The 27,339-nt window shown below is 45.7% G+C and overlaps 1 protein-coding gene across 2 annotated transcripts in view; it reads right to left on the minus strand.

Moving 5' to 3' along the window:
* Positions 1 to 3,514: 3,514 nt before the first annotated feature.
* LOC118358785 (ATP-binding cassette sub-family C member 8-like) overlaps positions 3,515 to 27,339 on the minus strand; it is a 149,041-nt gene continuing 125,216 nt past the window's right edge. For both annotated transcript variants that reach the window (XM_052480696.1, XM_052480695.1), the window contains exons 29-39: positions 26,705 to 26,797; positions 26,502 to 26,604; positions 25,896 to 26,009; positions 25,236 to 25,356; positions 19,317 to 19,447; positions 19,040 to 19,118; positions 18,824 to 18,932; positions 17,023 to 17,126; positions 9,471 to 9,604; positions 4,911 to 4,973; positions 3,515 to 4,118 (exon numbers count right to left, since the gene is read on the minus strand). In XM_052480696.1, the coding sequence (XP_052336656.1) occupies positions 3,981 to 4,118; positions 4,911 to 4,973; positions 9,471 to 9,604; positions 17,023 to 17,126; positions 18,824 to 18,932; positions 19,040 to 19,118; positions 19,317 to 19,447; positions 25,236 to 25,356; positions 25,896 to 26,009; positions 26,502 to 26,604; positions 26,705 to 26,797 (1,189 nt within the window). In that variant the 3' untranslated portion in view covers positions 3,515 to 3,980. The remainder of the gene's footprint in view (positions 4,119 to 4,910; positions 4,974 to 9,470; positions 9,605 to 17,022; positions 17,127 to 18,823; positions 18,933 to 19,039; positions 19,119 to 19,316; positions 19,448 to 25,235; positions 25,357 to 25,895; positions 26,010 to 26,501; positions 26,605 to 26,704; positions 26,798 to 27,339) is intronic.

A 27,339-nucleotide genomic window follows, 5' to 3' on the forward strand; every position in this document is an offset into this window, starting at 1 on the left:
GTATCGAGTCGATGTGCAGGGTTGCGAGGTAATAACTTGGCTATATACAAGGGGTAACAGTATCGAGTCGATGTGCAGGGTTACGAGGTAATGTCACGTTCTGACCTTTATTTCCTTTGTTTTGTCATTTAGTATGGTCAGGGCGTGAGTTGGGGTGGGCAGTCTATGTTTGTTTTTCTATGATTTGGGGATTTGTATGTTTCGGCCTGGTATGGTTCTCAACCAGAGGCAGGTGTCATTAGTTGTCTCTGATTGAGAATCATACTTAGGTAGCCTGGGTTTCACTGTTTGTTTGTGGGTGATTGTCTATGTTAGTGGCTTGTGTCAGCACAGTTCTTATGACAGCTTCACGCTCGTTTATTGTTTTTGTACAGTTTACTTCGTGTTTTTTATCATCTATTAAATGATGCATTCACACCACGCTGCGCTTTGGTCCGCTTCTTACGACGACCGTGACAGGTAATTGAGCTAGATATGTACATGTAACTAGGAATAACGTGACAAAATGATAAACTAACAGCAGCGTATGTGATGCATCAAAACGGTTAGTGAAAAAAGGGTCAATGCACATAGTCAGCGTAGCTATTTGGTTAACTATTTAAACAATGTTGTAGCCATGTTATGGCTTGGGGGTAGAAGCTGTTCAGGGTCATGTTGGTTGTAGAATTGGTGCATCGGTACTGCTTGCCGTGCGGTAGCAGAGAGAACAGTCCATGACTTGGGTGGCTGGAGTCTGACCATTCTTTAGGGCCATCTTCTGACACCGCCTGCTGTAGATGTCCCCGATCGCAGGCAGTTTGGCCCCAGTGATGTACTGGGTCCTATGCACTACCCTCTATAGCGCCTTGGGGTCGGATGCCAAACAGTTGCAGTATCAAGCTGTGATGCAGCCAGTCAAGATGCTCTCAATGGTGAATCTGTAGAACTTTTTGAGGATCTGAGGGACCATACCAAATCTTTTCAGCCTCCTGAGGGGGAAGAGATGTTGTCACGACTGTGTTGGTGTTTGTGGACCATTGTCCAGCAACCCTGGAGAAGGCCCATTACATACACATGGAATCTGAATCCCTCTCATGCTGTTTTTCAAGGCTATGATTCAGGTCCTAAATATTTGTTTCTGACATCCCTTGTGTAACTTTCTCAGTCACGATACACAAAACCCATCCTGAACTGGGTTCACATTTCCAGAATGTCCATGGGTGCTGTGGCCCCCATAACAAACCAGGGGACTCCATAAATGTTAATATTAACTTTGGCATTCCCATAAACACGTCCAATATAAACCTTGCTTGCAGCAGTCACTTTCACATTGCAGGCACTGGCACTGTGATACCCTGGTGTCACATGTTTCACAGCCCTTAACCTCAAGTCCAACGCTTACATGAACCCTAATCTCACCCTAAACTCCAAAAAGACACACTGTTCCTGGGACTTTTGTCTGTCTGGGAGCTGCTTCAGCTAGATAGTATTGACTATTTCTAGATCACAGCCCAGAGTCCGTTGAAGTGTCATTCTAACCCAGCCTTCCACAGCTGACTTGCTTGGCTTTGTACATTGTGAGGTCACACAAAACTACCTTCCTGTCAATAAACTGTAGGCAAAACTGCTGTGCAATGATTATGTTTTTTATTAACATATAATTAACATTTTATGTACAAAAATATAATAATAATATACAGCCCATGGTACAAGTAAAGAGTTTCATTCTAAATTGCTATATATCCATTTTCAGAAATGTTGATAAATGAGCTTTTCTTGATTAAAGAACTTCTGAAAGAGATAGTGAAAACACTCACCAATCTAATCATGTCATGGGGTTTTTCAGTGACAGGCATGTATTTGTTTAAAATCTATCACTTGATGGTTTCATTTCAGAGAGACAAATAATCATGTCTTTTTTTAGCCAAATTCCTTATATACAGCGGGGCAAAAATGTATTTAGTCAGCCACCAATTGTGCAAGTTCTCCCACTTAAAAAGATGAGAGGCCTGTAATTTTCATCATAGGTTCACTTCAACTATGACTGACAAAATTACTTTTAAAAATCTCCAGAAAATCATATTGTAGGATTTTTAATGAATTTATTTGCAAATTATTGTGGAAAAATAAGTATTTGATCACCTACAAACAAGCAAGATTTCTGGCTCTCGCAGACCTGTAACTTCTTCTTTAAGAGGCTCCTCTGTCCTCCACTCGTTACCTGTATTAATTGAACGTGTTATCAGTATAAAAGACACCTGTCCACAACCTCAAACAGTCACACTCCAAACTCCACTATGGCCAAGACCAAAGAGCTGTCAAAGGACACCAGAAACAAAATTGTTGACCTGCACCAGGCTGGGAAGACTGAATCTGCAATAGGTAAGCAGCTTGGTTTGAAGAAATCAACTGTGGGAGCAATTATTAGGAAATGGAAGACATACAAGACCACTGATAATCTCCTTCGATCTGGGGCTCCACGCAAGATCTCACCCCGTGGGGTCAAAATGATCACAAGAACGGTGAGCAAAAATCCCAGAACCACACAGGGGGACCTAGTGAATGACCTGCAGAGAGCTGGGACCAAAGTAACAAAGCCTACCATCAGTAACACACTATGCCGCCAGGGACTCAAATCCTGCAGTGCCAGACGTGTCCCCCTGCTTAAGTCAGTACATGTCCAGGCCCGTCTGAAGTTTGCTAGAGAGCATTTGGATGATCCAGAAGAAGATTGGGAGAATGTCATATGGTCAGATGAAACCAAAATATAACTTTTTGGTAAAAACTCAACTCGTCGTGTTTGGAGGACAAAGAATGCTGAGTTGCATCCAAAGAACACCATACCTACTGTGAAGCATGGGGGTGGGAACATCATGCTTTGTGGCTGTTTTTCTGCAAAGGGACCAGGACAACTGATACGTGTAAAGGAAAGAATAAATGGGGCCATGTATCGTGAGATTTTGAGTGAAAACCTCCTTCCATCAGCAAGGGCATTGAAGATGAAACGTGGCTGGGTCTTTCAGCATGACAATGATCCCAAACACACCGCCCGGGCAACGAAGGAGTGGCTTCGTAAGAAGCATTTCAAGATCCTGGAGTGGCCGAGCCAGTCTCCAGATCTCAACCCCATAGAACATCTTTGGAGGGAGTTGAAAGTCTGTGTTGCCCAGCAACAGCCGCAAAACATCACTGCTCTAGAGGAGATCTGCATGAAGGAATAGGCCAAAATACCAGCAACAGTGTGTGAAAATCTTGTGAAGACTTACAGAAAACGTTTAACCTCTGTCATTGCCAACAAAGGGTATATAACAAAGTATTGAGATAAACTTTTGTTATTGATCAAATACTTGTTTTCCACCATAATTTGCAAATTCATTAAAAATCCTACAATGTGATTTCTGGATTTTTTTTCTTCTCATTTTGTCTGTCATAGTTGAAGTGTACCTATGATGAAAATTACAGGCCTCTCATCTTTTTAAGTGGATGAACTTGCACAATTGGTGGCTGACTAAATACCCTTTTGCCCCACTGTATGTATGTATGTATATATATATATATCCGCCTACACAGTCAAATGTAAGAAATGTACAAATTATAAATGTGTGACATAAATATTTTAAAAAGTCAATACAGTAATATCAGATCTGTATGTAAAACATTTACTTTTGGTAGATGCTCTTATCCAGAGCGACTTACAGTAAGTGCATTCATCTTAAGATATCTAGGTGAGACCACCACATATCACAGTCAAATATACAGGATACCAACATTACATTCCAACTAAACAATGAATATATAGCATTTAGAAAAAACTCATTTTCTTACACATCTAAAATCTATGAATAAAAAATCTAAGAATAGTAATATTTTACACACACATGAATATACACATACGCAAACATTTCTGATGAAAAAGCACAAATGTTAAAAATTGGTGGATAAAGCATTTTGGAAATAAGCTCTTCAAATGCGCTTTGAATTTCCTCCCTCTTCCTCATGGGTCACTTGTCCGCCTTGACGAATGCTGCAAAGACACTGTCCTCTTTCTCCAGCAGTGCCTGGGGTCTGTCGTATTCTAGAATGATCCCTCTCTTCATCACTATCACCAGGTCTGCATTCAGGATGGTGTGGACACGATGCTAAGGACAGAGAGAAAGAAACATTAGGTCAGAGAGAAAGAAACATGGAACAACTTCAGTGTTCTGACATTCGGGGTTACATAGATTACAAATATACTGTACATGCTATACATGACCACCATAGACCTACTACAGATACATTTCAGTGATCTTTCAGGGATCTGCCCTACTTATCTACCTTCCTTTTATTAAATGTAACCTTAATTTAACTGGGCAAGTAAATTAAGAACAAATTCTTATTTATAATGACGGCCAAACCCGGACGACGCTGGGCCAATTGTGTGCCGCCCTATGGGACTCCCAATCACTGCCGGTTGTGATACAGCCTGGAATCGAACCTGGGTGTCTATAGCGACACCTCAAGCACTGAGATGCAGTGCCTTAGACCGCTGCGCCACTCGGGAGCCCCAATGAGTAAGCGGTCTCCTATGGTCCTCTCTCCATCCCACTTCCCCATGGGAAACCACCATGCCAGCCTGGTAGTCATTTTTGACTCTTGTTATTCTAATTTCCAAGTGCATAAAAAGCATGTTTGCTCCCACAGAATGTAGTCCAATAGAAAATCCCAAACCAGCAGGACGGTGGCCCTCCACAGGACTAGAGTTGGGCCCTCCTGCGCTACCAATTCAGATTCTATTTCTATTTCTATGATACAACCTTGCCACCATGTGCATTAAGGTCATAGCAGAAGAGCTACTGACGCTCAATATATCATAAGTCAGTACATGTCAGGATGTATAGGCTTTCATATCGGTGAGACAGAACTGGGGACCTTCCAACAGAGATACTTACTGCTATGGTAACCACTGTTCTGTCAGCGAAGGCAGTCATCACCACCTTCTGCAGGATGCTCTCCTGTAGGCACAATACAGTCACAAGACAAAGGCAGAAGATGAGCCTATAGTAACATGATGTTTTTATACAGTGGCTTGCGAAAGTATTCACCCCCCTTTGGCATTTTTCCTATTTTGTTGCCTTACAACCTGAAATTAAAATACATTTTGGGGGGGGTTTGTATCATTTGATTTACACAACATGCCTTCCACTTTGAAGATGAAAAATATTTTATTGTGAAACAAACAAGAAATAAGACCAAAAAAATTGAAAACTTGAGCGTGCATATCTATTCACCCCCCCAAAGTCAATACTTTGTAGGCCCACCTTTTGCAGCAATTACAGCTGTAAGTCTCTTGGGGTATGTCTCTATAAGCTTGGCACATCCAGCCACTGGGATTTTTGTCCATTCCTCAAGTCAAAACTGCTCCAACTCCTTCAAGTTGGATGGGTTCCGCTGGTGTAAAGCAATCTTTAAGTCATACCACAGATTCTCATTTGGATTGAGGTCTGGGCTTTGACTAGGCCATTCCAAGACATTTAAATGTTCCCCTTAAACCACTTGAGTGTTTCTTTAGCAGTCTGCTTAGGGTCATTGTCCTGCTGGAAGGTGAACCTCCGTCCCGGTCTCAAATCTCTGGAAGGCTGAAACTGGTTTCCCTCAAGAATTTCCCTGTATTTAGCACCATCCATCATTCCTTCAATTCTGACCAGTTTCCTAGTCCCTGCCGATGACAAACCTCCCCACAGCATGATGCTGCCTTCACCATGCTTCATTGTGGGGATGATTTCTCGGGGTGATGAGAGGTGTTGGGTTTGCGCCAGACATAATGTTTTCCTTGATGGCCAAAAAGCTACATTTTTGTCTCATCGGATCAGAAAACCTCCTTCCATATGTTTAGGGAGTCTCCCACATGCCTTTTGTCGAACACCAAATGTGTTTGCTTATTTTTTTCTTCACGCAATGGCTTTTTTTCTGGCCACTCTTCCATAAAGATACTCCAATCTCCATTGTGGAGCTTTGCAGCTCCTTCAGGGTTATCTTTGGTCTCTGTGTTGCCTCTCTGATTAATGCTCTCCTTGCCTGGTCTGTGAGTTTTGGTGGGTGTCCATCTCTTGGCAGGTTTGTTTTGGTGTCATATTCTTTCCATTTAAAAAAAATGGATTTAACAGTGCTCCGTGGGATGTTCAAAGTTTCAGATATTTTTTTATAACCCAACCTTGATCTGTACTTCTCCACAACTTTGTCCCTGACCTGTTTGGAGAGCTCCTTGGTCTTCATGGTGGTGCTTGCTTGGTGGTGCCCCTTGCTTAGTGGTGTTGCAGACACTGGGGCCTTTCAGAACAGGTGTATATATACACTGAGATCATGTGACAGATCATGTGACACTTAGATTGGACACAGGTGGACTTTATTTAACTAATTATGTGACTTCTGAAGATCATTGGTTGTACCAGATCTTATTTAGGGGATTCATAGCAAAGAGGGTGAATACATATGCACGCACCACTTTTCAGTTAAATTTTTTTAAACATTTTTTGAAACAAGTTATTTTTTTCATTTCACTTCACCAATTTGGACAGTTTGTGTATGTCTATTACTTTCAATCCAAATATAAATCCATTTAATTACAGGTTGTAATGCAACAAAATAGGAAAAATGGCAAGTCCACTGTACTTAAAAAAAGTAAAATAGTAAAATAGTTTGTGCCTTCACTATGGGGGGAGTCTTGACCCAAATTAGGCACGTGTGAATGAAACGTAATTCACTTTTTATGCACTTTTCTCTTTAAATGTATTCTGATCTTGAACTTTAGCATTTGAATAGCATGCTATTTACCCGCTATTCATTAGGGGTGGAGATCAAAGAAATACAGGTGTGTCTACAGACAAGCCGTATTCTGATCTTGACTTAATTCCCTCATCATTCACCTTTACGCACGATGAAACAATGAATAAGGTCGAGCAACCTGTCGGTTCCAAGTGGAACAACATCTACTTTCTATGTTCCAATATAAATAACATTATTCTCCATGCACTGTAATTAACAACTTCATAAGAGCTATTGATAAGAGCTAGGTAAATGAGTAAGCCGTTTGGATAAGGGGATTGGAAAAATAAATGACAATTGTCTTTGATCTACATTATTTTACCTTATAATCGCTGGAGACAAATGTGAAACCAGTCATATGGCAGCACACTGAAGCATATCAACATGTCACCTTTTCCACAGTGACGTTTATGAAATGCTGGTCTTATAACTTGCAGAGATTAAATGTGGAGACCCAAGCTATTGGCTTCTGTAGCCATGCACAAATGACAGTATAGTGCCAAACCTACCGAGTTGATTTACGATTCATTGAATGTTTTAATTATATGCCAAGACTTTTCACAAAATATATATTTTTTGTTGCAATTTGCATCTTGTTAAATATTAGCAACTATCGGTAGTCACCCTCAGTTTTACCCACAAACATTTTTAACTGTCACGTTAGCTTTAGTGGCCTTTCATTTTGCATCATTCCATTCCATTGTTAGTTTACCTTTCTTGCCTCCGTCACGTTGGTGAGCTTGTTCCTGAGGATGGCTAGCAATAGTGGATCATATTAGGCTAACGTACTACAAGTTGTGCAATCATTTGGGACATGTAGCCTATTGGAATCATTATGGAACGCAGACCACACGTGCATGGCTCACAATGACTGGACCGTTGTCATCACAGTTCCTTGATTAGAGGATTATTAGGGTAGATTTATAGGGCTACTACATAGACTTCTGTTCAACCCCTATTGTAAAATGTTCTCACCTCCCAATATTTCATGGGGCGGCAGGGTAGCCTAGTGGTTAGAGCGTTGGACTAGTAACCGGTTGCAAGTTCAAATCCCCGAGCTGACAAGGTACAAATCTGTCTTTATGCCCCTGAACAGGCAGTTAACCCACTGTTCCTAGGCTCTCATTGAAAATAAGAGTTTGTTCTTAACTGACTGGCTTAAACAATTGAATAAATATACAATATACGTCCATAACCATTTAAAATGTCTATTTCAACGACCTAAAATGTATTAAGCGCACGCAAGAGAACCACGCCTGCAAAGGCCACTATGCATCCTCATTGGGTATGTCTGAATACCATCTACAGAGAAATGATAATTGGAATATTCAAAGATCGAAACTCACTATCAATGCAAGGATTCTCTAGTTACCAGAATTTCCCCACACCTCAACCTTTATGTCAAACCAAAGCATCACTTCTCCTGACTCCTGAATTCTATCCAATCACTCTGGAGACCTGTAGTACGCTGTTGAAGATATGCTCCATTTACTCAGAGTTACTCCTGTGTTACTGGGAGGCAGTGCAGTCCCTTGTTGTGACAGGTCCTTAAAGTGTGACTGTGTGTGAATGTGCATGTGAACGTGTGTGTCTGAGTGTGTGTGTATGTGTGCACGTGCATGTGTGTGTGTCTGAGTGTGTGTGTATGTGTGCACGTGCATGTGTGTGTCTGAGTGTGTGTGTATGTGTGCACGTGCATGTGTGTGTGTCTGAGTGTGTGTGTATGTGTGCACGTGCATGTGTGTGTGCAGGGGTGAAATTAACCTATTTAGCAAGCACCCATTAATTCACTCCCACTCCCACTGTTGCCCTAGGCCTCTCTTCTCCTCCTTCCCCCTTTCAATATACTTCTATTGTCCCCATCCATCTATAGAATAATGACGTTATCCTCTTTTAAATCCTCTCCTCCTTTTAGCCATCATCCTACACCCCCCCCTCTCCTCCTTTTAGCCATCATCCTACACCTCCCCCTCTCCTCCTTTTAGCCATCATCGTACACCTCCCCCTCTCCTCCTTTTAACCATCATCCTACACCTCCCCTTCTCCTCCTTTTAGCCATCATCCTACACCTCCCCCTCTCCTCCTTTTAACCATCATCCGACACCTCCTTTTAACCATCATCCGACACCTCCCCCTCTCCTCCTTTTAACCATCATCCTTCTCCTCCTTTTAACCATCATCCGACACCTCCCCCTCTCCTCCTTTTAACCATCATCCGACACCTCCCCCTCTCCTCCTTTTAACCATCATCCTTCTCCTCCTTTTAACCATCATCCTTCTCCTCCTTTTAACCATCATCCGACACCTCCCCCTCTCCTCCTTTTAACCATCATCCTTCTCCTCCTTTTAACCATCATCCTTCTCCTCCTTTTAACCATCATCCGACACCTCCTTTTAACCATCATCCGACACCTCCCCCTCTCCTCCTTTTAACCATCATCCTTCTCCTCCTTTTAACCATCATCCGACACCTCCCCCTCTCCTCCTTTTAACCATCATCCTTCTCCTCCTTTTAACCATCATCCTTCTCCTCCTTTTAACCATCATCCTTCTCCTCCTTTTAACCATCATCCCACACCTCCCCCTCTCCTCCTTTTAACCATCATCCTTCTCCTCCTTTTAACCATCATCCTACACCTCCTTTTAACCATCATCCTACACCTTCTCCACACACACTTCTGGCTCACCGTGGCCATGTCTATAGAGGCTGTGGCTTCATCCATGATGAGGATGCTAGACTTCCTGACGAAGGCTCTGGCCAGACAGAAGAGCTGTCTCTGGCCCTGGCTGAAGTTCTCCCCTCCCTCCGTCACCATGGCGTCTGAAACACAACAAATATCATCACATTCACATTGTTTTATAATACCGAACTGACGCTACTGTACTACACCTTACCTATCATTAGCCTGAGATTTCTATTACAATGACGTAACATCACATAAATGTTGTTAAACTTGTGCTTGACCCCATGAATATGGATTTGTCAACTCAGTCAAGTGAATTGACCTCCTTTTAACTGGCTGATCATTGATCAACATCTAATCCAACATTTAGCTGGAATGAATACCAGCAGAAACTGTAGGCCTGAGTAATACATCTCTCTGTCACTGTCCAGTGTGTATAGCCACCACTCAAAAGCCCACGCATACACTTTTTCTCAGTCATAACTGGAGTACATCGTGTGAGAATTTCCTGCAGCCATTATTCCGCTAGATCACACAGACAGACAGAGAGAGAGAGAGAGAGAGAGAGAGAGAGAGAGAGAGAGAGAGAGAGAGAGAGAGATAGAGAGTCTAAAGGTTAGAGATAGTTGCACTAACTAAAATCATACAGCCACGATACAGAGTCTACTCTAAAGGCTAGAGCTAACTGTCCTAACACAGAGTCTACACTCAAGGCTAGAACTAACTGTCCTAACACAGAGTCTACTCTCAAGGCTAGAGCTAACTGTCCTAACACACAGTCTACTCTAAAGGCTAGAACTAACTGTCCTAACACAGAGTCTACACTCAAGGCTAGAACTAACTGTCCTAACACAGAGTCTACTCTAAAGGCTAAAGCTCACTGTCCTAACACAGAGTCTACTCTCAAGGCTAGAACTAACTGTCCTAACACAGAGTCTACTCTCAAGGCTAGAACTAACTGTCCTAACGCAGAGACTACTCTAAAGGCTAGAACTAACTGTCCTAACACTACTCTCAAGGCTAGAACGAACTGTCCTAACACAGAGTCTACTCTAAAGGCTAGAACTAACTGTCCTAACACTACTCTAAAGGCTAGAACTAACTGTCCTAACACTACTCTCAAGGCTAGAGATAGTAGACTATGATGTCAGGACGGCTATAAAGCCTAGAGCTAAATGCCACATGTTCCAACTGATCAGGCAATGTATGAGAGGATGAGAGATTGGTCAGGTCACCACTGCTCTCAAACCCACTCCATCTCTCAGTAAGGTTCATCTGGGGTCAAGTCAGAGCGGGTGCTGCATTCAATTGAACTTGTATAGTTGAAGTCGGAAGTTTACATACACCTTAGCCAACTACATTTAAACTCAGTTTTTCACAATTCCTGACATTTAATCCTAGTAAAAATTCCCTGCCTTAGGTCAGTTAGGATCACCACTTTATTTTAAGAATGTGAAATGTCAGAATAATAGTAGAGAGAATTACTTATTTCAGCTTTTATTACTTTCATCACATTCCCAGTGCGTCAGAAGTTAATATACACTCAATTAGTATTTGGTAGCATTGCCTTTAAATTGCTTAACTTGGGTCAAACGTTTCGGATAGCCTTCCACAAGCTTCCCACAATAATTTGGGTAAATTTTGGCCCATTCCTCCTGACAGAGCTGAATCAGGTTTGACGGCCTCCTTGCTCACACACGCTTTTTCAGTTCTGCCCACAAATGTTCTATAGGAATCAGGTCAGTGCTTTGTTGTCCATAATAAGCCATTTTACCACAACTTTGGAAGTGTGCTTTGGGTCATTGTCCATTTGGAAGACCCATTTGCTTTAACTTCCTGACTGATGTCTTGAGAAGTTGCTTCAATATAGCCACATAATTTTCCTTTCTCATGTTGCCATCTATTTTGTGAAGTGCACCAGTCCCTCCTGCAGCAAAGCACCCCCAGAACATGATGCTGCCACCCCTGTGCTTCACAGTTGGGATGGTGTTCTTCGCCTTGCAAGCATCCCTTTTTCCTCCAAACATAACAATGATCATTATGGCCAAACAGTTATATTTTTGTTTCATCAGACCAGAAAACATTTCTCCAAAAAGAACAATCTTTGTCCCCATGTGCAGTTGCAAACCGTAGTCTGGCTTTTTATGGCGGTTTTTGAGCAGTGGCTTCTTCCTTGCTGAGCAGCCTTTCAGGTTTTGTCGATATAGGACTCGTTTTACTGTGGATATAGATACTTTTGTACCTGATTCCTCATCTTCACAGGGTCCTTTGCTGTTGTTCTGGGGTTGATTTGCACTTTTTACACCAAAGTATGTTCATCTCTAGGAGACAGAACGTTTCTCCTTCCTGAGCGGTATGACGGCTGCGTGGTCCCATGGAGTTTATACTTGCGTACTATTGGTTGTACAGATGAACGTGGTACCTTCAGGTATTTGGAAATTGCTCCCAAGGATGAACCAGACTTGTGGAGGTCTACAATTATTTTTCTGGGGTCTTGGCTGATTTCTTTTGATTTTCCCATGATGTCAAGCAACGAGGCACTGAGTTTGAAGGTAGGCCTTGAAATATATCCACATGTACACCTCCAATTGACTCAAATTATGTCAATTAGCCTATCAGAAGCTTCTAAAGCCATGACATAATTTTCTGGAATTTACCAAGCTGTTTAAAGGCACAGTCGCCTTAGTGTATGTAAACTTCTGACCGACTGGAATTGTGATACAGTGAATTATAAGTGAAATAATCTGTCTGTAAACAATTGTTGGAAAAATGACTTGTCATGCACAAAGTAGATGTCCTAACCTACTTGCCAATACTATAGTTTGTTAACAAGACATTTGTGTTTACATGACTCCAACCTAAGTGTATGGACTTCAACTGTACCTGTGACATTAAAACTTGCAGTAATGCAGTAATCAATAACAATGTAGAACTAAAAATGACAAGATAGAACAGAAACACACAAGATATAAAAATAAGAAAAACATGATAAATAAGAAAGCTACATAGTGTCAGTCCATATTGACAATGTGGAGTGATAGAGGTAGATATGTATAATGTTAAGGTGACTAGGTATCAGGATATATAATAAACAGAGTAGCAGCAATGTATATCATGATTGTATATGAGTGGCTGTGTGTTGAGTCAGTATAAATGTGGAGCCCCACCTTGGGAACAGGGATGATGGTGGTCACCTTAAAACATGTGAGGATTACAGACTGGTGTCACTTCTGCTCCTGCTACGCCCTCTGGTGTTCATCTGGTGTCCTCTTGACCTGCAATTACTCCCCCTGTACACTCTCTCTCTCCCTCTCTCTGTGATTGTGTGGTTGGAGACAGGTGTGCTGGAGTCAGAGCAGATCCCTACCAGCTGCAACTCGTTCCATAATCAAGACCTCTACAAATACTCAGTCCTGCCAATTCCACTCTGCCAGATCCTAATCTCTGCTCAGTCAGTTTATGATTCTAGCCATTTATGATTATTCAAGATCCTGTTACTCTGCTGTGCCTGTTTCCCTGCCTGACACCGTTTATCCTCTCATTGCAGTTACCACTCTGTCCTTACGACCTCATTCTCCCCATCTGGTTTTTCTGCAACTCATTTGAGCTTCCCCAGATCTGCACAACATATCTCTCTGTGTAACAATAAATACTTTGGCTCATTCATCCCTGTTTCCTCATCTGTCTGCTCTTGGGTTCCCCTGTGTTGCTCTGCCTAACAACTGGGCCAAGAAGCGACTGAAAATGACTTTGAATATACCTGGCAGCTGTTCTGCGCATGCTCTGAGAACGGCCCTGGAATACGGAGTCCCGCACCCTTGCAGGTATTGACCTGATTAAAGACTTTACTCACGTCCCCTCGGATCTCACACTCGGCACGATGTTGGTCAAAGCATAAAAGGAATTGTGTTCGTCTGGTAGAGAGGCATCGTTGGGCAGATCTTTTTCATCTGTAATGGACTGTAGCCCCAGCCTCGTGCGGCGGTCAGTGAAGCCTGCGTAATAGGATTCTACCTTCTTGTCCTTTTGACTTGTTGTACTTGCTCCTGTCCTCAGCCGTAGCCTCAGGGTTGTCTGTGATAGCCCTGTGTGCATTATCCCTGTCCTTTAGTTTAGCGCCAACCTCCGTGTTAATCCAGGGCTTTTCATTGGGAAAGAAGTGAACCCTCAATGTGCGGACAACGTTGTCGTTGCATTTCCTAATTAAGCTAATAAAGATGGAGGTGGTTAGCTTGTCAATGTTATCGACAGAGTCCTGAAACATATTCTAATCAGCGCTAGTAAAGCAGTCCTCTAGGATAATCTCTGATTCTGGAGACCATTTCTCAATGGAGCAAGTCAAGGGTAATTCCTGTTTGAGCTTCTGCTTGTAAACAGGAAGCAGGGGTATGGAGTCATGTTCTGATTTGCTGAATGGCGGACGAGGGAGGGTCTTGTATAATTGCTTGTGGGTAGAAAAACTGTGGTCTAGGACTTTATCGCCGCTAGTGGCGAGGGAGACGTGTTGATGGATATTGAGTATCGCGTGTCATTAATGATGTGGAATTAAAATTGCCAGCAACCAGAACCAGCTTTTGGATGTACGTTTTCCTGCTTGTTTATAGCCTCATACAGTTTGTTAAGTACCAGCTTGTTATTTTTCTTATCCTGAAGTGGAATGTCTACAACAGTCATGATAACGGCTGAAAACTCCCTCGGGAGGTGGAAGGGTCGGCATTTGACCATCAGGTATTCCAAGACGGGTGAACAATGGGTCGACACTTGCACTGCTCGAATCAGTACACCTGTTGATGAAGAGGCAAACCCCTCCCCCCCTCGATTTCCCTGACTCCACTGTCCTGTCTGCCCGGTGAATGGAGAATCCATTGAGTTGAATAGCCATGGGGTGTATATACTGTAAGTCGAGACCAGGGCAGATAAGTTGAAGCTGGAATTGAGGTAACTGCCAATCTGATGTTCAAAAGTACTTGTCGATTGTAATAAATAATAGAGGATACATTTTGGGAAAATAAAGTACAAAATAGCAAAGTTAGGTTGGAGCTTTCAAAATGGTAACCAGCCAGTACGGCGCCATCTTATTGTACTGTAAGTGCTATTGTTACAGGGTTATTCTGTCTGCCGGACGGCGGTCAGTTCAAAGAGGGACGACACACGGGTGCACGCCTGTCATTTAGATAAGAATTGTGATGATTAGATCCAAGAATGCATCTGTTCTTGCCTTTTGTGTTTTCACTAGCAAAGTGCTAAGACATGTTCGTTCAGGTTGGGCGTGACTTCCTGTTAGAATTTGGTATAATTGTTTTCTCTTCGACTATTCTGAATTGAAGACGTGGAACCACTTGAAGTCTTATTTAGTTGGTAGTCATTTACTCTGGCTATTCTGTCATGTATTTCATGTACACTAATTGTTTGAGTGTTAATTATTTCATGACTAATAAATCCTATTAGTTGAATTGAGTAGATGCATTCCTTGTTTAACAGTAATTATTTGATTGACTATACGTTCAAACATTGGTAGGTTTATTGGTAGTTATTTTCACTACACATAGTACATGCTTGTGTTCCTTCTTGACATCCCTGGTCTACTTGACTCAACCTCACTGGTTGCCAGGATTAGCTATTTGTACCTAGACTCTGAATAATTGTATAATGGTGCAAGATAGACAGATGTTGATTCTAGTGATAGAAAGACATGTTGATACTGAGAGGTGACGTAAGGCTCCCTACCTTGACTAGATCCTCCAGAGATGCACAGGGCCTGTTGCATTTATTCACAAAACATTAAAGTCTGGTTGATGAATGTAGTTTATTATATTCAACATAATTCTACATAATGGTGACCCTTCATCCTCGGTCGATGTAGAATTGATTGATGCTTATTTATACAACCCTGTTAGGCCTCACTCCCCCCTGTCTGAGATATCTACTGCAGCCCTCATCCTCCACATACAACACCCGTTCTGCCAGTCACATTCTGTTAAAGGTCCCCAAAGCACACACATGCCTGGGTCACATCTTTTCAGCTCCCTGCAGCGAGCGACTGGAACGAGCTGCAACAAACACTGAAACTGAACATTTTTATCTCAGTCCCTTCATTCAAAGACTCAATCATGGTCACTCTTACTGACAGTTGTGGTTGCTTTATGTGATGTATTGTTGTCTCTACCTTCTTACCCTTTGTGCTGTTGTCTGTGCCCAATAATGTTTGTACCCTGTTTTGTGCTGCTACCATGTTGTGCTGCTACCATGTTGTGCTGCTACCATGTTGTGCTGCTACCATGTTGTGCTGCTACCATGTTGTGCTGCTACCATGTTGTGCTGCTACCATGTTGTGCTGCTACCATGTTGTGCTGCTACTATGTTGTGCTGCTACCATGTTGTGCTGCTACTATGTTGTCATGTTGTGCTGCTTCCATGCTATGTTGTTGCCTTAGGTGTCTCTTTATATAGTGTTGTCTCTCTTGTTGTGATGTGTTTTGTCCTATATTTTAAATGTATGTTTATTTTGAATCCCAGCCACCGTCCCCGCAGGAGGCCGTCATTGTAAATAAACATTTGTTCTTAACTGACTTGCCTAGTTAAATTTTTATTTTTTTCTGTTTTTTAGACCAGAGGAAAGAGTGCCTCCTACTGGCCCTCCAACAACACTTCCAGCAGCATCTGGTCTCCCATCCAGGGACTGACCAGGACCAACCCTGTTTAGCTTCAGAAGCCAGCCAGCAGTGGGATGCAGGGTGGTCTCCCATCCAGGGACCAGCAGTAGGATGCAGGGTGGTCTCCCATCCAGGGACTAACCAGGACCAACCCTGCTTAGCTTCAGAAGCCAGCCAGCAGTGGGATGCCGACCAGGACCAACCCTGCTTAGCTTCAGAAGCCAGCCAGCAGTTCAGGGAAGCAAGCCAGCAGTGGGATGCAGGGTGGTCTCCCATCCAGGGACTGACCAGGACCAACCCTGTTTAGCTTCAGAAGCCAGCCAGCAGTGGGATGCAGGGTGGTCTCCCATCCAGGGACTGACCAGGACCAACCCTGTTTAGCTTCAGAAGCCAGCCAGCAGTGGGATGCAGGGTGGTCTCCCATCCAGGGACTGACCAGGACCAACCCTGTTTAGCTTCAGAAGCCAGCCAGCAGTGGGATGCAGGGTGGTCTCCCATCCAGGGACTGACCAGGACCAACCCTGTTTAGCTTCAGAAGCCAGCCAGCAGTGGGATGCAGGGTGGTCTCCCATCCAGGGACATAATAAAATAAGGACCAACCCTGTTTACAGCCAGCAGTGGGATGCAGGGTGGTCTCCCATCCAGGGACTGACCAGGACCAACCCTGTTTAGCTTCAACCAGCCAGCAGTGGGATGAATCCAGGGACTGACCAGGACCAACCCTGAGCTTCATGGGATGCACTCCCATCCAGGGACTGACCAGGACCAACCCTGTTTAGCTTCAGAAGCCAGCCAGCAGTGGGATGCAGGGTGGTATGCATAATAAAATAAATACAAATAATTCCACCAAGCTAAACAAGCTTGAACTTCAGAGAATGAACGCACACACACACACTCCTTACCCAGTCCTCCTGGTAAAGTCTTGACTACAGGTTTGAGCTGAGCGATCTCCAGAGCCTCCCACAGCATATCGTCTGTAGCCTTCATCTCTGGGTCCAGGTTAAACCTGACAAACAAACACACACAAACACATATACACACACCTTACAACAGGGTCATAGGACTGGGCCAGTAGAACAATCTAATATCAAATCAAATGTATTTATATAGCCCTTCGTACATCAGCTGATATCTCAAAGTGCTGTACAGAAACCCAGCCTAAAACCCCAAACAGCAAGCAATGCAGGTGTTGAAGCACCAACACAATCCAGTTTATACACCAGGTGGGTCTAATCCTGAATGTTGATTGGTTAAAACCGTATTCCAGCCGGTGTCTATTCCACAAGTTACCACCGGCTAAATCTATGGCGTTATGATGCCTATTTACTCCGTTCCATCTGTGCAATCCACTGTCTCATCAGCCCAGCCAGGCAATTTATCAACTTGATCTCCATTATAAAAAGCATCTAGAATAATCTAATCTAATAATATAAAGTATATAGTGTATAACTAACACACACACACACACACAAGCACACTCCTTACCACAGGGTCATAGGACTGGACCAGTAGTACATTTTATTAACCTATACCAGTAGGATTTGATACAGGCTAACCTACTACTTCAAATCCCACCCATGTACTGTGTGAAAGGAGTATGCATTATTTACTGTTCTCGCCAGGACGTTTTCTATTGTTTCATCCTCTATTCATAGTATTCTTTCTTATATTACTTTTCTATTTCTGTTTTCTGTTTCTGTTGGGCTTGTTCTCAGTGCATCTACAACATGATAATGCTTTGGAGCGCTCCAAAAAGAAATGACTAGTGTTGAGTTTTTCCAGAGATGCGTCTGGTTATCAGACACCTCCTAAGATGACACTCTCTGTGTTTAAACTCTCACAAGTTTCAACAGTCGGCCAACTGACACAGTTACAAGTAGCGCCTGTCTCTCTTTTCCCCTCGTAAAACAACTCACACTCGGCAGTGTGGCGTGGCTGCTGCTGGGAGTACAACATTACTCTCAATACTTTTGGCTTAACTTCCTGTATGCTGTCTCAATGTTCTTCACTCTTGGTACTACAGGCTTTCGTGCCAGCCCAGCCCTAGAACTCCTGAATCAGCTAATACAGGTTTTGCTGATGAGTTGATTGATGGATTCATGTGTAATGGTGCTGATGAGTTGATTGATGGAATCATGGTTAATGGTGCTGATGAGTTGATTGATGGCATCATGGGTAATGGTGCTGATGAGTTGATTGATGGCATCATGGGTAATGGTGCTGATGAGTTGATTGATGGCATCATGGGTATTGGTGCTGATGAGTTGATTGATAGCATCATGGGTAATGGTGCTGATGAGTTGATTGATGGCATCATGGGTAATGGTGCTGATGAGTTGATTGATGGCATCATGGGTAATGGTGCTGATGAGTTGATTGATGGCATCATGGGTAATGGTGCTGATGAGTTGATTGATGGCATCATGGGTAATGGTGCTGATGAGTTGATTGATGGCATCATGGGTAATGGTGCTGATGAGTTGATTGATGGCATCATGGGTAATGGTGCTGATGAGTTGATTGATGGAATCATGGGTAATGGTGCTGATGAGTTGATTGATGGCATCATGGGTAATGGTGCTGATGAGTTGATTGATGGAATCATGGGTAATGGTGCTGGCCATGCTGAAGACACTGTTGCTCCTCCAGAACCAGGAGAAATACACTGATCTTGATGAAACCGTAGTGTGGGGGTTCTCTTACCGGATGGTTCCGCTGAATAAGATGGGGTCCTGGAGGATGATGGAGAACCTAGACCTCAGAGTCTGCAGAGGCAGCTTGGCGATGTCAATGTCATCTATGATGATACGCCCTGTTTGGAGAGAAGACCAGCTGTGTTAAAATGACCCAGTTAATAAACCTAAATCCAATAAAAACTTTAGTTGTAGTATCGTTATAGTAACAGTTGGCAGTGTCTACCCTCGAACATGTCGACCATGCGGAAGAAGGCCAAGGAGAAAGAAGACTTCCCACTTCCTGTCCTACCACAGATCCCCACCTGGAAACCACAGGAAGACAGTTTGTTTGATGGCACATCATCTTCATCATCATCGTCATCATACTCACCGTCATCATCATCATCATCACTATCACTGCACAAAACTGCTCTACGCTGTCTTTCATTAGCTACAGTTAATTCCCTTAATTTTATTTTTTTCTCTCACTCCCCCATTCATTCTGTGTGACTGTATGTTACCTTCTGTCCAGGGCTGATGTGTGCGTTGACATGTTTGAGGACAGGTTTCAGGGTGGTGTCGTAACGCACACTCAGGTTCTGGATCTGAATCTCTCCTTGCCGTGGCCAGCCATCCGGCACCTGAGATGCAGCTAGACGGAGGCAATGAGAGGGAGAGACAGATGAGACAGACAGGGAGAGGGAGAGACAGGTGAGACGGACAGAGAGAGGGAGAGACAGGTGAGACGGACAGAGAGAGGGAGAGACAGGTGAGACGGACAGGGAGAGGGAGAGACAGGTGAGACGGACAGAGAGAGGGAGAGACAGATGAGACGGACAGGGAGAGGGAGAGACAGGTGAGATGGACAGAGAGAGGGAGAGACAGGTGAGATAGACAGGGAGAGTGAGAGACAGGTGAGACAGACAGAGAGAGGGAGAGACGGACAGAGAGAGACGGAGAGACAGGTGAGACGGGCAGGGAGAGGGAGAGACCGGTGAGACGGACAGAGAGAGGGAGAGACAGGTGAGACGGACAGAGAGGGGGAGAGACAGGTGAGACGGACAGAGAGAGGGAGAGACAGGTGAGACGGACAGAGAGAGACGGAGAGACAGGTGAAACGGACAGAGAGAGGGAGAGACAGGTGAGACGGACAGAGAGGGGGAGAGACAGGTGAGACGGACAGAGAGGGGGAGAGACAGGTGAGACGGACAGAGAGAGGGAGAGACAGGTGAGACGGACAGAGAGAGACGGAGAGACAGGTGAGACGGACAGAGAGAGACGGAGAGACAGGTGAGAAGGACAGAGAGAGGGAGAGACAGGTGTGACGGGCAGGGAGAGGGAGAGACGGGCGAGATGGACAGGGAGAGGGAGAGACAGGTGAGACTGACAGAGAGAGGGAGAGACAGGTGAGACAGACAGAGAGAGGGAGATACAGGTGAGACGGACAGAGAGAGGGAGAGACGGACAGAGAGAGGGAGAGACAGGTGAGACAGACAGAGAGAGGGAGAGACAGGTGAGACAGACAGAGAGAGGGAGAGACAGGTGAGACGGACAGAGAGAGGGAGAGACGGACAGAGAGAGACGGAGAGAGAGGTGAGACGGACAGAGAGAGGGAGAGACAGGTGAGACGGACAGAGAGAGGGAGAGACGGACAGAGAGAGACGGAGAGACAGGTGAAACGGACAGAGAGAGGGAGAGACAGGTGAAACGGACAGAGAGAGGGAGAGACGGACAGAGAGAGACGGAGAGACAGGTGAAACGGACAGAGAGAGGGAGAGACAGGTGAAACAGACAGATAGAGGGAGAGACAGGTGAAACGGACAGAGAGAGGGAGAGACAGGTGAAACGGACAGAGAGAGGGAGAGACAGGTGAGACAGACAGAGAGAGGGAGAGACAGGTGAAACGGACAGATAGAGGGAGAGACAGGTGAGACGGACAGAGAGGGGGAGAGACAGGTGAGATGGACAGAGAGAGGGAGAGACTGAGAGACAGGTGAAATGAACAGAGAGAAGGAGAGACAGGTGAGATAGACAGGGAGAGTGAGAGACAGGTGAGACAGACAGAGAGAGGGAGAGACGGACAGAGAGAGACAGGTTAGACGGGCAGGGAGAGGGAGAGACAGGTGAGACGGACAGAGAGAGGGAGAGACAGGTGAGACGGGCAGGGAGAGGGAGAGACAGGTGAGTTGGACAGAGAGAGGGAGAGACAGGTGAGACGGACAGAGAGAGGGAGAGACAGGTGAGACGGACAGAGAGAGGGAGAGTCAGGTGAGACGGACAGAGAGAGGGAGAGACAGGTGAGACGGACAGAGAGAGGGAGAGACACTTGAGACGGACAGAGAGAGGGAGAGACAGGTGAGACAGACAGAGAGAGGGAGAGTCAGGTGAGACAGACAGAGAGAGGGAGAGTCAGGTGAGACAGACAGAGAGGGGGAGAGACAGGTGAGACAGACAGAGAGAGGGAGAGACAGGTGAGCTGGACAGAGAGAGGGAGAGACAGGTGAGACAGACAGAGAGGGGGAGAGACAGGTGAGACAGACAGAGAGGGGGAGAGACAGGTGAGACAGACAGAGAGGGGGAGAGACAGGTGAGACAGACCGAGAGAGGGAGAGACAGGTGAGACGGACAGAGAGAGGGAGAGACAGGTGAGACGGACAGAGAGAGGGAGAGACAGGTGAGACGGACAGGGAGAGGGAGAGACAGATGAGACAGACAGGGAGAGGGAGAGACAGGTGAGACGGACAGAGAGAGGGAGAGACGGACAGAGAGAGGGAGAGACAGGTGAGATGGACAGAGAGAGGGAGAGTCAGGTGAGACGGACAGAGAGAGGGAGAGACAGGTGAGACGGACAGAGAGAGGGAGAGACAGGTGAGACAGACAGAGAGAGGGAGAGACAGGTGAGAAGGACAGAGAGAGGGAGAGACAGGTGAGATGGACAGAGAGAGGGCGAGACGGGTGAGACGGACAGGGAGAGGGAGAGACAGGTGAAACGGACAGAGAGAGGGAGAGACAGGTGAGACGGACAGTGAGAGACAGGTGAGACGGACAGTGAGAGGGAGAGACAGGTGAGACGGACAGAGAGAGGGAGAGACAGGTGAAACGGACAGAGAGAGGGAGAGACAGGTGAGACGGACAGTGAGAGGGAGAGACAGGTGAGATGGACAGGGAGAGACGGGTTAGACGGACAGGGAGAGGGAGAGACAGGTGAGACGGACAGAGAGAGGGAGAGACAGGTGAGATGGACAGGGAGAGGGAGAGACAGGTGAAACGGACAGAGAGACGGAGAGACAGGTGAGACGGACAGGGAGAGTGAGAGACAGGTGAGACGGACAGTGAGAGGGAGAGATGGGTGAGACGGACAGGGAGAGTGAGAGATGGGTGAGACGGACAGGGAGAGGGAGAGACGGGTGAGATGGACAGAGAGAGGGAGAGACAGGTGAGACGGACAGGGAGAGGGAGAGACAGGTGAGATGGACAGAGAGAGGGAGAGACGGGTGAGACAGACAGAGAGAGTGAGAGACGGGTGAGACGGACAGAGAGAGGGAGAGACGGGTGAGACGGACAGAGAGAGGGAGAGACAGGTGAGATGGACAGGGAGAGGGAGAGACGGGTGAGACGGACAGAGAGAGGGAGAGACGGGTGAGACGGACAGGGAGAGGGAGAGACAGGTGAGACGGACAGAGAGAGGGAGAGACGGGTGAGATGGACAGAGAGAGGGAAAGACGGGTGAGACTGACAGAGAGAGGGAGAGACGGGTGAGATGGACAGAGAGAGGGCGAGACGGGTGAGAGGGGGAAAAATTGGAATAGAGAGAACTGCACTGTGGCGACAAGTAATACTGGGATGTTCCACGTTCCTTCACACGTTTCAAGCCAGGTTGGGAATAAGCCTTAAAGAATCCGTGGTAGGTGGAAACAGCGCCGCTGGCCACCATTATTGTTTTTGTTGCTGAGCTGAGGAGCGTTGTGCAGTTGTGTGCGTTGTGCATGTTAAAAACATTGCAGTACATATTGTGTTCTTCTATCAAGCGTGCGATGATGTCAGAGGGGGAAAAACGGTGTTTGTTGTTTGCAGTAACTTCTATGTTGGCGGATGTGGCTTTGTCACCACTAAGGATTCCAGCTTTAACTTCATTACTCAGGATTGGAACCATCCTAGTGTTCCCGAGACATAGGCAGAGGTTAAATTGAGCCAGAACTACCCGGTTTGGGCTGGAGCTAGGGTTAGGGTTGGGGTTGTGTTTGTGGCTAGGGTTAGGGTTGGGGTTGTGTTTGTGGCTAGGGTTATGGTTTTGGCTAGGGTTAGGGTTGGGGTTGTGTTTGTGGCTAGGGTTAGGGTTGGGGTTGTGTTTGTGGCTAGGGTTATGGTTTTGGCTAGGGTTAGGGTTGGGGTTGTGTTTGTGGCTAGGGTTAGGGTTGGGGTTGTGTTTGTGGCTAGGGTTAGGGTTGGGGTTGTGTTTGTGGCTAGGGTTAGGGTTTTGGCTAGGGTTAGGGTTGGGGTTGTGTTTGTGGCTAGGGTTAGGGTTTTGGCTAGGGTTAGGGTTGGGGTTGTGTTTGTGGCTAGGGTTAGGGTTGGGGTTGTGTTTGTGGCTAGGGTTAGGGTTGGGGTTGTGTTTGTGGCTAGGGTTAGGGTTTTGGCTAGGGTTAGGGTTGGGGTTGTGTTTGTGGCTAGGGTTAGGGTTGGGGTTGTGTTTGTGGCTAGGGTTAGGGTTTTGGCTAGGTTTAGGGTTGGGGTTGTGTTTGTGGCTAGGGTTAGGGTTGGGGTTGTGTTTGTGGCTAGGGTTAGGGTTGGGGTTGTGTTTGTGGCTAGGGTTATGGTTTTGGCTAGGGTTAGGGTTGGGGTTGTTTTTGTGGCTAGGTTTAGGGTTTTGGCTAGGGTTAGGGTTGGGGTTGTGTTTGTGGCTAGGGTTAGGGTTTTGGGTTGTGTTTGGGCTAGGGTTAGGGTTTTGGCTAGGTTTAGGGTTGGGGTTGTGTTTGTGGCTAGGGTTAGGGTTTTTGGCTAGTTGGGTTGTGTTTGTTTGGCTAGGGTTAGGGTTGGGGTTGTGTTTGTGGCTAGGGTTAGGGTTGGGGTTGTGTTTGTGGCTAGGGTTAGGGTTTTGGCTAGGTTTAGGGTTGGGGTTGTGTTTGTGGCTAGGGTTAGGGTTTTGGTTAGGGTTAGGGTTGGGGTTGTGTTTGTGGCTAGGGTTAGGGTTTTGGCTAGGGTTAGGGTTGGGGTTGTGATAGTGGCTAGGGTTAGGGTTTTGGCTAGGTTTAGGGTTGGGGTTGTTTTTGTGGCTAGGGTTAGGGTTTTGGCTAGGTTTAGGTTTGTATTTTTGGTTAAGGTTAGGGCTGTGTTAAGTTGAGCTAAGAGGTAGTACTGTACTAAGGTTAGACTTAGTACAGTACTACCTCTTAGCTCCAGGCCTAAGTCTAACCTTAGTACAGTACTACCGCTTAGCTCCAGGCCTAAGTCTAACCTTAGTACAGTACTACCTCTTAGCTCCAGGCCTAAGTCTAACCTTAGTACAGTACTCCCTCTTAGCTCCAGGCCTAAGGTTAGGGTTGTGTTAAGTTGAGCTAAGAGGTAGTACTGTACTAGGGTTAGACTTAGGCCTGGAGCTAAGAGGTAGTACTGTACTAAGGTTAGACTTAGGTCTGGAGCTAAGAGGTAGTACTGTACTAAGGTTAGGGTTGTGTTAAGTTGAGCTAAGAGGTAGTACTGTACTAGGGTTAGACTTAGGTCTGGAGCTAAGAGGTAGTACTGTACTAAGGTTAGACTTAGGTCTGGAGCTAAGAGGTAGTACTGTACTAAGGTTAGGGCTGTGTTAAATTGAGCTAAGAGGTAGTACTGTACTAAGGTTAGACTTAGGCCTGGAGCTAAGAGGTAGTACTGTACTAAGGTTAGACTTAGGCCTGGAGCTAAGAGGTAGTACTGTACTAAGGTTAGACTTAGGTCTGGAGCTAAGAGGTAGTACTGTACTAAGGTTAGACTTAGGCCTGGAGCTAAGAGGTAGTACTGTACTAAGGTTAGACTTAGGTCTGGAGCTAAGAGGTAGTACTGTACTAAGGTTAGACTTAGGCCTGGAGCTAAGAGGTAGTACTGTACTAAGGTTAGACTTAGGCCTGGAGCTAAGAGGTAGTACTGTACTAAGGTTAGACTTAGGTCTGGAGCTAAGAGGTAGTACTGTACTAAGGTTAGACTTAGGCCTGGAGCTAAGAGGTAGTACTGTACTAAGGTTAGACTTAGGCCTGGAGCTAAGCGGTAGTACTGTACTAAGGTTAGACTTAGGCCTGGAGCTAAGAGGTAGTACTGTACTAAGGTTAGACTTAGGCCTGGAGCTAAGAGGTAGTACTGTACTAAGGTTAGACTTAGGCCTGGAGCTAAGCGGTAGTACTGTACTAAGGTTAGACTTAGGCCTGGAGCTAAGAGGTAGTACTGTACTAAGGTTAGACTGTACTAACCCATCAGTCCCTCGTAGTTCTCAGGCTCAGTCTTCAGCAGGCCGTTGATCCTCTTGACTGAACCCAGCTGAACCTCCATGTCTGCCAGGTTCCGCACCATCCAGTTCAGGTAGTTGGATACCTGGGACAGAGACACAGACAGGTAGTGTAACAGGAAGGAGGAGGTTTGATTGGTTTAGAGCCTCAACCTGACGACTCGTCCTGAATTCAGCTGCTCTATTGATTGTTCAGTAAATTCAGTTTGAAACTGACATCCTAGAAATCCTTTGTGCGGATTTCAAATTCATCAGCGATTGGATCTTCTCTAACAAATCTAACCAATAAGAGTGGCAAAGTTGATGACGTCATCATGTAGGCCGGCTTTGGCCCACAACCCCATCGGTTTCTGGGACCAATCAGAACGGTCAGAATGTGTTCCATTCTGTAAGACGTCGGGGAGATCAGATCCAGACTCTTCCTGGAGAAGAAACACAATGTGCCATTTGGCCGCAGCAACTCAGCCTCAGACTTTCATCGAGAAATGTGTGACTACATTAGATCTTTGACCTTAGACACACACACACACACACACACACACACACACACACACACACACACACACACACACACACACACACACACACACACACACACACACACACACCCCAGAGCGGTCCTCACCATGAGTGCGTAGGTGAGTCCGAGTCCCACCAGGCCAGTGGAGAGGTGGTTGTACAGAGAGTTGCTGATGGAGGCCACGGCTGCTATCAGAACAACACAGGCTCCTACATACTCCTATAGGGGAACAGTATACATAGTCACCACACACAAACCTGTACACGTTTGGAGAGAAAACAAACAGTTAAAACTACATAGTCCAATAGAAATACAAAAAAACGCTCAGTATAAATCCTGTCATATTTAAAGTTCCCATAGAGGGAGCAGTCACCCAATAGAATGAGAGCAGTCGTAATAACTTAATCAACACGAACCATACCTTAAATACACCACACAGACAAGAGTTTAGTAGAGCAGACCATGCCTTAGATACACCACACAGACAAGAGTTTAGTAGAGTAGACCATGCCTTAGATACAGCACACAGACAAGAGTTTAGTAGAGCAGACCATGCCTTAGATACACCACACAGACAAGAGTTTAGTAGAGCAGACCATGCCTTAGATACACCACACAGACAAGAGTTTAGTAGAGTAGACCATGCCTTAGATACAGCACACAGACAAGAGTTTAGTAGAGCAGAATGCATTATAGAGTAGACCTCATTACCATGCGGACCTCTAGCCAGCGATTGGCTGCTGTGAGGAAAAGAGATGCGATGTTGTTGGCATCAGTATACTCCAATAACCTCTGTCTGAACCTGGACTCGTACCTGGAGGAGAGACAATCACAGAGTGATATGTGTAAGTGGAGAAACACATAACCGCCTCGCTGGTCCAGATCAAAATGGATGTTGTTTAGAAAATCTTTACCTGAATGCCCGGATGGTGGTGAGGCCCTCCACTGTCTCTGAGAAGTGGGACAGGAGAGGGAGCTGGGTACTATCCTCCAACTGCTGGAGGTCCCTGACCAGAGAGAGGGGGGCGGGGGATAGGTCGAGAGAGGGGGGGTGGGATAGGTAGAGAGAGAGGGGGGGAATAGGTAGAGAGAGAGGGGGGGAATAGGTAGAGAGAGAGGGGGGGATAGGTAGAGAGAGAGGGGGAATAGGTAGAGAGAGGGGGAATAGGTAGAGAGGGGGGGATAGGTAGAGAGAGAGGGGGAATAGGTAGAGAGAGGGTGGGAATAGGTAGAGAGAGAGAGAGGGGGAGGGGGGATAGGTAGAGAGAGAGAGCGGTGGGGGGGGAGAAAATAGGTAGAGAGAGAGAAAGAGAGGGATAGAGACAGGGAGAAAGGGAGAGAGAGGGGGGAAATAGGTAGAGAGAGAGAAAGAGAGGGGAAAGAGACAGGGAGAAAGGGAGAGAGAGAGTAGGGAGAGAGACAGGGAGAAAGGGAGAGAGAGAGTAGGGAGAGAGACGGGGAGAAAGGGAGAGAGAGAGTAGGGAGAGAGACAGGGAGAAAGGGAGAGAGAGTGTAGGGAGAGAGACGGGAAGAAAGGGAGAGAGAGAGA

This window comes from Oncorhynchus keta, chromosome 26 (assembly GCF_023373465.1).
Source record: "Oncorhynchus keta strain PuntledgeMale-10-30-2019 chromosome 26, Oket_V2, whole genome shotgun sequence".
Lineage (NCBI taxonomy): Eukaryota > Metazoa > Chordata > Actinopteri > Salmoniformes > Salmonidae > Oncorhynchus > Oncorhynchus keta.